Source organism: Hyalella azteca, unplaced genomic scaffold (assembly GCF_000764305.2).
Source record: "Hyalella azteca isolate HAZT.00-mixed unplaced genomic scaffold, Hazt_2.0.2 contig963, whole genome shotgun sequence".
NCBI lineage: Eukaryota > Metazoa > Arthropoda > Malacostraca > Amphipoda > Hyalellidae > Hyalella > Hyalella azteca.
In genome coordinates this window covers 274,918-289,233 of record NW_025931296.1, presented here as the reverse complement: position 1 = coordinate 289,233, position 14,316 = coordinate 274,918, and the positions used below count along the sequence as shown (strand labels likewise).

The 14,316-nt window shown below is 36.2% G+C and overlaps 1 protein-coding gene across 2 annotated transcripts; it reads right to left on the bottom strand.

Moving 5' to 3' along the window:
• Window positions 1-503: 503 nt before the first annotated feature.
• Window positions 504-12,835, bottom strand: LOC108669652. Of its 2 annotated transcripts, none has more exons than XM_047881210.1 (2): window positions 12,724-12,835; window positions 504-3,548 (listed from the first exon to the last, which is right to left on the bottom strand). In XM_047881210.1, the coding sequence occupies exon 2, from the start codon at window positions 3,518-3,520 to the stop codon at window positions 1,505-1,507; it is 2,016 nt and encodes a 671-aa protein (XP_047737166.1). In that variant the 5' UTR covers window positions 3,521-3,548; window positions 12,724-12,835; the 3' UTR covers window positions 504-1,504. The 2 variants fall into 2 exon arrangements, with proteins under 2 accessions (XP_047737166.1, XP_047737168.1); XM_047881212.1 differs by lacking the exon at window positions 12,724-12,835 and adding an exon at window positions 7,342-7,362.
• Window positions 12,836-14,316: the final 1,481 nt, after the last annotated feature.

The following is a 14,316-nucleotide window of genomic DNA, read 5'->3' as shown; positions in this document are numbered from 1 at the left end:
CATGTTTGCTGCTGAGTGGGTCATCTTAACCCAGTTAGGCTCGCCAATAGGGAGTATCAGTACTACTTGCGGTCACAATTAGATCAATATGACCATTACATTTTTTGACTATACAAGTAAGAGCTTGATGCCAGAGCCACTGGAACAAAAAAAAATATAGTACGCTTCACTAAAAATAAACGCAACTCAAATTTGATGTTATGAATAAAATATTCATGTTGTAATTTGGAAATATTAAGATACAAAAATATTCATAATGTTTCCATTATGGGCTATATTCATATTCATAATAATAATATTCATAATGTTTCCATTAGAAAATAGTCACAATTTTTCCATTAGAAAATATTCATAATGTTTCCATTAGAAAATATTCACAATGTTTATTAGATTGTTGTATTAGAAAATATTCATAATGTTTCCATTAGAAAATATTCATAATGTTTTCACTAGAAAATATTCATAATGTTTTCACTAGAAAATATTTTCAGTGTTTTGTAGTAAGAAAAGGCGAGACAGAGCGATATGGTAACAATTCTAAGTTCTTAGCTGCACCACACTGCAGAATCAAAAATATCACTCTACAACTTAACCTATGGGGTAATAACATACCTAACGTATTCGAGTTAACCAAACTTACGAACTAAATACATAAAAAAATCCTAGGACAACCTGACAGTAGTTCCCGCACATCAAGCCCACATCGCCTGAAATCTCAGTTTATCTAGAACATATAATTGTTTTTTTTTGTATAACAATGACGTTACAATTTCATAACATTAAAGTTTTCTTAGGTGCCGAAACAAAAGCAACGTTTCGTATAAAAAAATCCTGGGTGAAAAATAATGTTTTCCGAGGATTGGAGATTTTTTACACAGGATATTTAGTACATGACGTCAAGAAGAAAAAAAACTGCTCATTCATTTCCCAATATCCTTGACGTGAGGATCAAAAAATAGAGCTTTTCATGAAAAAAACACGGAAAAAATGTTACCTACTTCCTTAATAATGAACTCTTTAACTATTTTCTATTATTGCTAGAGTACACAAAAAAACCCTCATTAATTTCAATAGCCGCTTGAAAAATCTTTATCTTTTAGAATTTAGGGTAGAACATTGAAAAACTCGGCAGGACTTTTCTAATATCGTGAATATTTTTAAAAATTAAGAAAAAATAGTGAGAAAAAAACAAAAGAATTTGAAAGTTAATAACTTCATGGCGCTACCATTGAAATAGCAGTTATGTGCCAGCATGAGTCAAGATTATACACTGTCAAACCACAGAAACTTCGAGAGTAACCAACTAAAAAATGATGGCCGACTTTCAAGTTCTCTTGCAAGCCCAGCTCCAGAATTACTGACACCTGCAAGCCCAGCTCCAGAATTACTGACACCTGCAAGCCCAGCTCCAGAATTACTGACACCTGCAAGCTCAGCTCCATAATTACTGACACCTGCAAGCTCAGCTCCAGAATTACTGACAACTGCAAGCCCAGCTCCATAATTACTGAAAAGTGCAACCCAGCTCCATAATAACTGACCCCTGCAATGCAAACCCAGCTCCAAAATTATTTGCTCTTGCAAGCCCAGCTCCATAATTACTGGCACCTGCAAGCCCAGCTCCATAATTACTGACACCTGCAAGCCCAGCTCCATAATTACTGACACCTGCAAGCCCAGCTCCATAATTACTGACATCTGCAAGCCCAGCTCCAGAATAATTTGCTCTTGCAAGCCCAGCTCCAGAATTACTGGCACCTGCAAGCCCAGCTCCAGAATTACTGACAACTGCAAGCTCAGCTCCAGAATTTCTGACACCTGCAAGCCCAGCTCCATAATTACTGACAACTGCAAGCTCAGCTCCAGAATTACTGACACCTGCAAGCTCAGCTCCAGAATTACTGACACCTGCAAGCCCAGCTCCAGAATTACTGACACCTGCAAGCCCAGCTCCAGAATTACTGACAACTGCAAGCCCAGGTTTCTTGCTGTGAGCCCGTGAAGAAAAAGTTCGTTTCATCTCATCACGTTTATACTCGATCTCGTTCTTGGCTATCTTTTTCTGCGTAGTAGGAGGAACACCAACATCAGGTGTCTCAACTCTGACAGGGTTGACGGTAACTCGATAGCCTTGCTCCCTTCTATTGCTGTTGCTGGTGTCAGGTGCGTCCCTGGAAGATGCGCCAGAAGCAACATTTTTAGTCATGGGTCTAACAGAGCTTTTGATTCTAGACGAGTGATCTTTAGGCTCCCGACGGATGCCAGAAGCAGAATCTTCTGAAGAATCTCTGTCATCTTGTGCAAAAGCAGGCGAGCTTATTTTCTGTTTACCATTACATTTGATTTCGTTAGCGCCAGATTGCTGATCATCATTGCCAATTTCAACTTTCTTTTCAACGTTAGAAATAGAGAAAGTTTTTCGATCAAGTTTGATTGGTATAGATTTCATAGATGAACTTTTCCCAGCCCTGACTGCTGAAATGGAAACAAAAGCTTGTGGCCATGTCCCAGTAACAGGTTTCTCATCTACAATACGACACACCTTGTAATCCTGGTCCCCTTTGATGTCATGGATGATCATTGAGAATGGAATTTGGCACAAAGGACAATCTTGTTTACGTTCAGACCACTCTTTTAGGCAAGGAAAACAGAACCTGTGAAGACAGGATCCGGCAACACAGGCGTCAGTGATGACACACAAGCATATGGAGCAAGTGTCTTCAGAAACTGGAGATACTTGAGAGTAAGAACACGCTAATGCTGACCTAGCATCCCCTTCAGACTCAGGACCAACTGGTACCTCAGAACGGTTACCTGCAGGACGGTGAATGCTCTCTTGATCAGCAGGGTTAGAAGTGGCAGATCCCCGAGTGCTTGGATTCCAGTAAAGAAGCACAGAAGAATTCGATTTAAAGCCTTTATTCCCTGCAATGGAAACCCCAGCATTTGAAGCTGCATCTTCAGTATATGATGTTCCAGATGCAGCATTACTGTTTGTGAGTTTCGATCCCTTTTTATTGGTAGCAGAATTCAAGTTTTTATTTTCAAAAAGTTTAGCACTTTTTTCCTTTGATATCTTCTTACAAGAATCAGAATTTCCAGCTCTAGCAAGCCCAGCTCCAGAATTACTGGCACCTGCAAGCCCAGCTGCAGAATTACTGGCACCTGCAAGCCCAGCTGCAGAATTACTGGCACCTGCAAGCCCAGCTCCAGAATTAATGGCACCTGCAAGCCCAGCTCCAGAATTACTGGCACCTGCAAGCCCAGCTACAGAATTATGGGCTCTTGCCACAGCAGAATCAGGCTTGTTGGATTTGGGTTCTCGAGTTTTGGAGCCATGTTTTAAATTTAATTTTCTCTTAACACCGTTCTTTTTTCTTTTTTTCTTTCTTTCAGAGGATGATGAAGAACTGCTTGAGGATGACGAAGAGCTGCTAGAGGTGATGTATGATGAGTGACTATCTTTCACCCCTCTGGAGGACTGAGTAACCCCAAAAGAATGCCGACTGGTTGAGCGCATCCTAGAATGTTGTCTGCAGGCTTGAGTTCTGAAAATAAAGTCTTAATTAATGATGTATAAATTTTCATACATTGTCATAGATAGTATCTATAGAGTTACTCAAGTTCCAAAAGGTAAACTTCATAGCTAAGAAATATCAATCTTGGTTAAAAATATTCTTTTGGCTAACCACAATCAGGAGCTAGAGAACTAACATGAAGATTTCAACATTAGGAAAAAATTATTTACAAAAAAGTAAGTTATTTGATTGCTATTTGATGATGGACGTATAGAATGCATAGGTATACCTATTTTACATCTATGAAAAAATTATAAACACAGTTCTAAATTTCACACTTTTAATAGAAGTACAATAAGTTGTAGGCTTGCAAAGATAAGGAAACAGTATAAATTATAGCTATGCCTTCCAAGTATTTAAATAAACAATGATTCATAATCAGAAACTGAATTTCAACATTTATTTACCATCAACGCTTAGTAATTCTAAGTATTATGAAATCTACAATGAATGAAATGGATCTGGGCACACTTGTAAGCTCATGAAGCATTCACAGGACTTAGAATTGTATTCATAGGTACGGTATGTGTTAATGCAATCAATTCAAGAAAACATCAATAACAGCATGCTGTGCTGCAAGATATTCATATAATTAGAGATGTGGCTCAACAAAGTGACTTAAAACTAATTTTTTTGTTAAAGATACATGCCCTGATAAAATGAATGACTTTTTATCTGCAATCACCAGTTGCATGAGTATGTTTTGAAATAGAAATAATTTTTCCTCATTATGATGCTACACTTGTGTCCGAAATTGTTCATACCCCTTCAGAAATATAATGAGTTCCAATTTTAAAAAACCAGATCATTTACAACTTATTCTTCTAGGGAAGGTCATCATTATAATGTACAACAAATTTAATGCTAGAAAATGTTTAGAAATTTTCAGAAGGAATTGCTTTGAATTTTGTAGCTAACTCTTCATGATTATTCATACCCTCTTATTCCAGATCATTTATCATAATATTTAAGAACAACCATTAATAAAAATAGTAGTAGATACTCACTAATTGTATTTCAAAATTAGGTGTCATTAAGCATTGTATTATTTTTCTCCGCAAAGTCTGAAAATATACTTTTTTTGCATTTAAAGAAAAAGGTAAAATTTTACTAAAAGTTTGAAGACAACAAAGATGAAAGAGCTTAGTATTGATCTCAAAAACAAATTTGTAAATTCCCACAAAGAAGGGCTGGGATATAAAGCAATATCTAAGAATTTTGATGTTCCTACATCTACAATACAGAGCATTGTAAAAAAATTTCAAATTATTTAACACGGTGGATAACCTGGTTGGTTGAGGAAGAAAGGGAAAAATCTCCCCTAGATGTGCTAGAAACATAATACTCTACATTTTGGACAATCCTAGGATCACTAGCAAGGAAATTCTGTCAAATTTGGATGCTCTTAGCATGAAGGTGCGGTATCAAGACAAACATTGCAAAGAACAACGCATTGTAGCAGACTGAAGGGTTGTCAATCCATTTGCTAACGGGAAAGCAAGAGAAAGCACATCTGAAGTTTGCTAAAACTTGATACACCAACTTCATTTTTCTCCATGATTTTGTGAACAGATGAAACTAAAATAGAATTATTTGGGCACATGGATGCTGCTTCTGTTTGAAGAAAAAAAGGTGAGGCTCATAATCCAAAGAACAATATTCCCACAGTTAAACATGGGGTGGGGATTTTATATCTTGGAGTTCTTTTTCTGCTAGGGGACCTGTATGTCTGATTAAAGTGAACGGGATCATGAAACATAAACAATATCCTGATAATATCAAATACAACAACAAGAAGGAAGCAGAAAAACTTTCTCTTGGTCCTGATTGGATTCTTCAGCAGGATAATGATCCGAAGCACAAAAAAAGTCAAGAAGTGGTTCAAGGAATCTCACATCAATGTCATGGAATAGCCTAGTCACTGTCTTGGATCTTAATCCAATTGAAAATTTGTGGCACATACTGAAAATACAAGAGAAAAAGAGATAACTTCAAAATTTAAAAGAATTTGAGCAGTATGTATGCTAAGGAAGAATGGACAAAACTTAGCATCATTCCATGCAGGAACCTTGTTTACCATTACCCGATGAATTTCTAACAAGTTATCAAGAGTAAAGACCATGCTATTAGCTATTAATTCAGAGAATGAATAATTTAGGTCAAGAGACAGTTTCATGTTTCTTTTATATCTCTTTACAAAACTGAAAAATAATGTTTTTCAGTTTCTAAATACATGTTATATGGTTCATAAATGGTTTACATCTGCTTTAAAGTTTTAGACAATTTTTTTGGTCAATTTGTGATTTCTGGGAATAACGTTGTTACCGGAGGTTTAAACTAGGCTATTGTGTAGCACAACCTACAGGTCTTTTTACCAAAAATCAAATTTTATACGTTGCTCAATTATACTCAATTTCAAATAAATTCCAACATTTTTCTATTTTTTTTTCAGTGTAGATAAGTACAGAGAAATTTACAGATTTAAGTACACTACCTGGGCACTCAGTTGCACTGGTAACAGTGGTGAGTGGGGTTTATGATATACCTATTACAAAGCATAAAAGAGCGTCAGTACTAATTCTTTATTGGCGATTTTGATTTTGATTTATCTTTGTTATTATTTCAATTTCATTGATGTTGATTAGCTAATTGTATGATTTCATTTCCTTCTGTTCCATTGCACCTTATCTAAACCTCATGTAAAGATTCCTCTATGTTAAAAGTCACCTACAGCGTGGACATAAGCTGTTTCCAGTTAAGGCAGTGACTGGTTCGTGGATTTCTAATATTTTGTATCTCATCAGGCTATGTCATTCATGATTTGCATTTTTATTCCATTCTTTCTGTTTGCAGTTTCATCCAATATTCTCCACCTGTCCATGCTGCTTATATACAACTAACTAACACACTTTCACTACACTACCTAACCATTACACTTGCAATTTTGTTAAGATATGTTTATTTACTCTCATATTTTAATTCAATAGTTATTATTTATTAGAACCAGCCTTTCATTTTCCTACATTCAAAGAAGGGTTGTTACCATTTAGTAAAAGAAGCAGATTACAGGTTTATCTCACCTGCAGTACGAGACATTTTAGACCCGGCAACAACGATGGGGTATGAATAATTTCGGGCACAAGCGTAGGTATATCCTCAATTTCAGAATAGTAGGTACAAAAAAATTCATATAGGTATATATTTAATTTGAAACCTAGACAAAATGCATACAGCTATGTATTCAAGATGCATGGTTTAAAGTCCATTTGATAGAACTAATATTTTTCCTAATGTGTGAAGCTCAATTGCTCAAGTTTTATAAAATATAGGTAGATAATGCGCTTATATATAGATAAGATGTAGCTTTATCGAGATTAAATTTCTGACCAATTTTGAAATTACTAACTCAGGTGCATCTTTTGTAAAGTTATTGCCACAGGTACCACAAATATTACTGGAAAATACATGGTTAGCATCATGAGAGAAATTATAGAAAAAGTTTAATTAATGAAAGTCCTCACTGCCTGGAGTGACAATCCCAACACATGAAGAAAGCATGGATATTTAGGATATTTTAATTTAATAACATTTCCTCACAGGCTCTGATCTCTCAACCAAATGAACATTAATCTACAATTACAACTTGTGTCACACTATGAAACCTGGTCAACAGCCATTTTGGAAAAGCAGGTAAAATCCACACATTAATGAGACAAAAATGCCTGTTCTTGCAGGCAATTATACCAGTTTTCTTAGTACTTACCTAATTTAATTCATAGATAATGTGAAAGACGGCACATTGTGATAAAAAAAATTGTGTCATGGGTGATTTCCAAAAATTGCAGGTAAAAGTAGGCTGTTTTCATTTCTTTTGCTGTAGAAATTGGGATAAGGCCATAGGACTGGATGAAATTAGATTCACAGGCGTTTTTGTCCTATTCATGAGTGGCTCTTGCCCAATTTTCAACCTTGGAGGCTGGGAGTTCTTTATCAATTTCCACTAGTCCTACATCTGCCCAAATCCCAGTTTGGAAAATTTTTAGTTTCATCTAAAATATCTCTGTATTGACAAAAATTACAAATGAAATAATTATTTATTCACAATTTTTAACAAAGAAAATATGACTTTGGACAATCTGAGGGGCCAAACTGTAAAATTGGGCAGAAGCCACCATAAGTGGAAATAATGCAACTTCAGACAGATTTGTACATCTGTTAATGAACTCCGCAGATGGCTTAGGATGCAAAAAAGTGCCACTTATTCAATAGGATGCACAAAATAAACAATGATTTAAAATCCAATTCCACAGCACAATAAGAAAGGAAAATCTATGTAAAGTTCATAGCATGAAGCCAGGAAAATCAGTCAAATGAATGCCAGATGTGTCAAAAAACTGTAGCTACCAAACCAGGAGCAATGTCCATGCTCGTCGACTGTCGTATTGCTCAAGAAACAAATATGACGTGTGATATACCTACCACAGAGCCCCTGCTCACCAAATATGGGAGGTTGTGCAACCAACAATCAGACATTCCTTATCAACTAAATAAATTGTTTGTTCAGATGTGTTTTTTTTTTTCGTATTAAATAGGAACATGTTGGGAACTTGGGTTTGGTTCTCAAGACTCAAGCCTGTCATGTTCCATTGCTGCACTGTTACGAGTCAGTGTCATTGAAACTTCATTTCCATTTTCAAATGTTGCTGCCTTGGAACCAAGGATTAATTCATCATCTTAATTATAAATTTATTGGTTTTTCAGTATTGAGCTGTTTAATATTTATCTCACATTTTTTCTTGCATAAACCATGAGAAATGCAAATGATTGGTTGTATCTGAATAACCCCCCAGAAAAATTCCACAAAATAATCAATCTAAATCAGTTAAAATTTTAATATTTTCAATAGTCAAATATACATTCAAACTTTTCAAATAGATACACAAATTTTACTCAAAAATAAGGTGAATAGTTAAAGCATCTATCCCTGGAAAAAGTTATTCTATTTGGAAGTAAAATCAATTTTATATTTACTTTTAGCAAAATTATTGTTAGATACCATACCATCACTTTTTACATTTGATGATAGATTACGGTACTTCATCCATGACGGACCAGAAATAGGTATATACCGTACCTATATTGAATCAAGGTGGTGCAAGACTCAAGTAAGACAATACTGCTTGAAGTTGAATCATCTTGTGCTGCAATGTACAAGCATTGGAGCTGGTATTGAGTCACATATCTTGATGAAAATATAAAGTTATTTCTTGTGCCTTTCTTGTAAGTACAGCGCTGGGCGACATCCAAGACACTCGGCTCTGAACGATGTGATCAGGAGGGCTCTTCAGAGCGCTGGCGTCCCTTCATGCCTTGAACCCGTTGGAGTGGACAGAGGGGATGGTAAGAGACCGGATGGCTTAACGGTTTTCCCGTTTTTTGGGTTTGGCTGTGCAGAGAGGCAATGCAGCTAGCATTCTAACAGCGGTCAGAGAAAAGTTCGACGTGGGCCCGCTCCTCGCTCGCGTCACAGCTCAGTGACCCTCGGAGTCGGTGTAGGCCACCATCAGAGGCGTTAAGGTCGGGGCCCTGATCATTGACATGAAACCATTCCCTGTTTTTAATTAATAAAATCAATTCCATTTTTTTTTTGTTGGAATGGTGAATGTGGGAGAAGTTATTAATATAGTATTATGGCAAGTCAGGGAAGGTAGTTCAAGTGTGGTACAACACAGAGTAGTGACAGGAAGAGATCTGTGCGCAATGTGGCAAACAAACCACTGAGTCAGTGGGCTTCTTGTGAATCAAGTGGATACGAGTATGGGCAACCAGACCATGGGCCAGAAAGGCCACGGGCCACTCTCCATGCCCATTGGTCTCACACATGAGATTTTGTTGGTCTCACATTAGTCTCACGCATGAGATCACCTCGTGCGTGAGATCAACTCACAAGTGAGATTTTTTCATGGTTGTCAACTTGTCATCACCACTCATGAAAAATGTTCTCTTATGCTTGCTATCACCACTCACAAACACGTCACAGTTACGCTTACCATCTCCACTCACACAAGAGGTTCTGTTATGCTTGAACTCCTCCCAAATTTGTATGAAGTGCATATAATCAATCTGTGAGAATAGTGAGTATAGAATTTTGTTTTCAATGCTATCGTTGCGGCCACTCATTACACTGTAGTTAGCTAAGTTACCTGTAGGATCACATGCTGGTGCTTTCCTCTGATGTTTAATCATATAAGTCAAGTCTTTGTGCAACAGAGTAATAATTAAAATTAGCATTAGTTGTCATGCATTAATGTTGTCAACTGTATCGATATAAATAGAAATGTAATATTTTGTATAGGTATTAATTATATAAATACTAATTATGTAAGGAGTACTGTTTGGATATAATAAGAACATGGATTGTCCAAGGTGTTTAATCTAAATTTGTATGATAAGTTGATCAGCAAGATGTAATTTAACTTACTCTATAGAAATTTCTTATCAAATAATTTTGTATATTGCAATTTGGTTACTTAGAAAACTAAAACTGAATATTATTTTCTGTGGTTTTCTGACATGACTACTAGCTGAACACAATGCATGTCCAAACAAATGTGCAAAGACAAAGTTAAAAGTTTGCACATTTGTCAATTTAATTAATTAATTTAGGTTCATTTAGGTTAAAACCTAATTCTTTGCATTAATTTTTGATGTTCTGATATATGTTTTTTTTTTCAAATTTGTAAGCATCATGTATTATTCAAACATAGATCAAGAACTCTTCACTGAAAGGTTTAGTGCAGCTGCGCGCGTGTCTCCACATTATACCTAGGGATGCCAAGGCAGCAACTGCTGCTTGCAGAGTGAAATTGTCTGTGGAAGAAGCAATGACAAATGCAGTACATCAGAAAAAGTAATGTGTTTATTTATGCTTTATGATTAGGGCAAAGAAAAAAGTAATCTTTATTAGACTGAAGAGAGAGGTAGGTAATCCATTCAATTATTGAATCTTGAAAAACATAAAAAATTCTGTGAAAATGTTCAAGATCTCTTATTAAATCCATGCAACTGCTTTCCTGTGTAATTCCATATGAATTGTTACTTATACCCGTACAGCAATCCCTTGATTAGCACGGTTTTGAATACCGCGGTTTTGATTAACATGGAAAAAAAATTTGCGACCTACCCTTAATCTACGCGGTGCCAGTTTTGATTAGCGTGACTTTTTTTCACAATGCATCATTTTCCCGCCTTTAGCCAGAGGTGTTACGTTTGTAACAAAAGTGTTACTTTTTGCTTATTAGATCTTATGTTGTTACTTTTGTTACGACTTTTGGAAAAATTCGCCAAATGTTGTTACTTTATGAATTTCAGCCAATAATTTTTTAAATAAGGCCCCGTTCCGTAGGCACTCGTGCTGACTACAGAGTCGGTTTAACCACGCCTTGTCTCATTCATAACTCGTATGGTCGAGTTCGGCAACGTTCGCCGGTAAGTGCGCCATGCCGGTTCTCTAGTTACTCGTTAGCCTTCAACTGGTCAAGATCGCTGCCATATCTACTGCTCATTTTTATCAAACTACATAATTTTCCTTGATAAATTACCGTCATAATTATGGACAAGAAGGGAACGCTTAAACGTAAAAAAATCACTTTGGAGACCAAGCTTGAAATTTAGAAAAAAATTATTTATTTAGAAAAAAATATGATGAATTTTAGTGGAAAAAAAAATTATTATGTAACTTTGCTATTTTTGAGGATTCATTATAATTATTCCCATATATTCTTAAGTTTGATTAGCGCGGTTTTGCTTAACACGGTAAAACTTGTGGATTTATTAACCACGTTAATCAAGGGATTGCTGTAGTACACCTGTTCTGGCTGTTCATTAGTACCTCAAATTTCCAGTCAGGGTAGCCACCACATGAATCTGACAAAAATGTCACAAATCTAGCAATTTTCATCCGTTTCTACAGCCTTTTCTCTATTTTTTCAAAGAGAAATAAGAAAAGCAGGTCATTTTTAGATGCAATTATTAAAGGTCATCTGTGAAGCAATAATTTATAGCTAACTGCAACTTCTGCAAGTTGGCAACTTTAGGAAACTCCAGGTCTCCAGCCCACTATTCCAAATTGGCTCTAAAAAATTACTGGCTAAACAATCTGAGAAAATCAGGCTGAATTATTCAAAATAGTAAATAAAGGATAATTTTCTACTAATTTTACAAATGGTAAGGAAATGTATAATTTTCTCTATTTATAAATAAGAAATTAGGCAAGGGCATTAGGAATGGACAAAATTAAATGTAAGCTTGGGTATTTTTGTCTCACTGTGACTAAGTCTCAGACTCAGCCTCAGGCTTGAGGCCGCAAGGCGTCTGTTGAATTTTCCAGACCTTCCAGTTTAGAGCGCACTCCAACTAAGAATATTAGGCAGATGTTTCCAAAAATTGGAAGTAAAAATGATTGTTTCACGAGTAATTTTCTTAAATTGCAGATAGGCTATAAATATATATAGCCTATCTGGCATCTGCTATATTATAATCTGTGGAAAATCAGAAAAATAACCTGTTATAGGTTATTTTTCTGATTTTCCACAGATTTTTGCAAAAGGCCAAACAAAATGGTTAAATAAGCCAGATTCACGACCATTTTTGTCTGATTCATTCATTGTTTCTGTCAAAAAAAAGCTACCTAGTTTTCCAGATAGGAGCTCATCTGCAGACTGCAGTCTTGCAAACAACAGTCAGTCAGTCACAGCAAAATCGCATGATCATACTCTTTCATATCGTTACATTTTATTCAACATTGTCGTCCATAATTTCTATAAATATAAATATAATTCAATTATCAATATTCAGCTCAGAGGCCTCAGGCCAGAGACTCAGCCTCCCTCAGCCTCAGGCTTACTTTGAAGTTTTGAACTTTAAGATCCTACCTACCTATCTATGCTTGGAAGTTGGATGTTAGTACGAAAAAAAAATCCATCTCATCACCATGAGTTTTCAGCTTTCTAATCAAGTCTCTAAGTTTCCTTTGTGCAATTCAAATACGAATCTTTCAATATAATTCTCAGTAATAATTTTCACATTACCTATCATGGTCACAGGACAAATTACATTAGAGCATTACATACATTCGGATACTCACGAGTCACGCACAAAAGACACAAGCGATGAACGCAATGAATAGGAATAAAGTGAGTAATGCGCAATGGACTGAATGGAGCTGCCTGTAATACAGAGATGTACGTGTCACACGATGTGATCTAGGTACTCGCACACGGTGAACTGAACCTAATTGAATAGTCTTCAAACTTTGATATACCGTGGGCGTGGCTATAGGGTGTGTTCTAACTTCCATGATATGCCTTTGGAATTCGATTTCATTCGTAATATATTTCAGCTTAATGGTTTTCCATCGTGCCTTGTGTATAGTAAAACCAAACGCTTTTTATCTAAAAAATTTTCTGAAACTGCGACTGAATGTGATAGTAAGAAAATTATTTATTGCACATTGCCCTATTTCGGTAGTGCGTCTGAAACTATGTCCAAATAATTAAAGATGCTGTGTTTGAAATATTTCCCGAATGTACATTTGCATGTTTTACTGGTAAATATTGTACCCTAGGACTAAGTTGTTCCAATCTAGTCCTGTTTATTTCGATATAATGTTAATTAGGTCTTGTTTAGGTTTTATGTCTGTCTTTGAAATTTGACTTATAAAGTGATTTTATTCATTTTTAGTTTAGTCGAACTGATGATGGAGCTGGACTCCAAAACGTTTTCAATATCGATATGGTATATTTTCTTGGCGTTTTCTTTGCTTTTAAATTCCTTCAGAAAATGGATGAGTCACACTGTCCAAAAAGTGACACATTTCATCCTTGTAGCACTGCTGCGCCATTCTTCCGTGCAAAACTGGTCAGGATGACCCAAAATGTGTATCGATGTCTGAACCGCTTCACTTATTTGCCTGCCTGGCAGATAAGTGATGATTGATGATGATTTATATTGAACAATATAAGTGATGATTGATGATGATGATTTATATTGAACAATATAAGTGATGATGATGATGATGATGATTTATATTGAACAATATAAATTGAAGACCAGAGAATTTGGTTTACTGGCAATTTTCTTACTAATTTTTTCAATATATCGAACAATATTTTTCGTTTGAACTGGTAAATCGGAAATCAGAGTACCGATGGACATTTTTATTTCGTTAACAACGTTTAATTCGAATGTATCAATCATTCATTATCAAAGTTAGAAGGCGCATTGAGTGATGAAGTTTGTATCGATATGAGTGCAAAATCATGTAAGTAGGATTCTACTCAAAAAACATAATTGGATAGAAATAATGCCTAGTCACTATAATATTGAGGATGAACAACATCCCCTAACACCTCCCCCTTACAGCAACATCCCCTAACACCTACCCCCCTTACAGCATCATCCCCTAACACCTCCCCCCTTACAACAACATCCCCTAACACCTCCCCCTTACAGCAACGTCTCCTAACACCTCCCCCCTAACAGCAACATCCCGTAACACCTCCCCCCTTACAGCAACATCCCCTAACACCTCCTCCCTTACAGCAACATCCCCTAACACCTCCTCCCTTACAGCAACATCCCCTAACACCTCCCCCCTTACAACAACATCCCCTAACACCTCCCCCCTTACAGCAAAATCCCATAACACCTCCTCCCTTACAGCAACATCCCCTAACAC

Excerpts from the sequence above, each read along its gene's own strand:
- LOC108669652 (XM_047881210.1), bottom strand. The coding sequence starts at position 3,520 with ATGCGCTCAACCAGTCGGCATTCTTTTGGGGTTACTCAGTCCTCCAGA.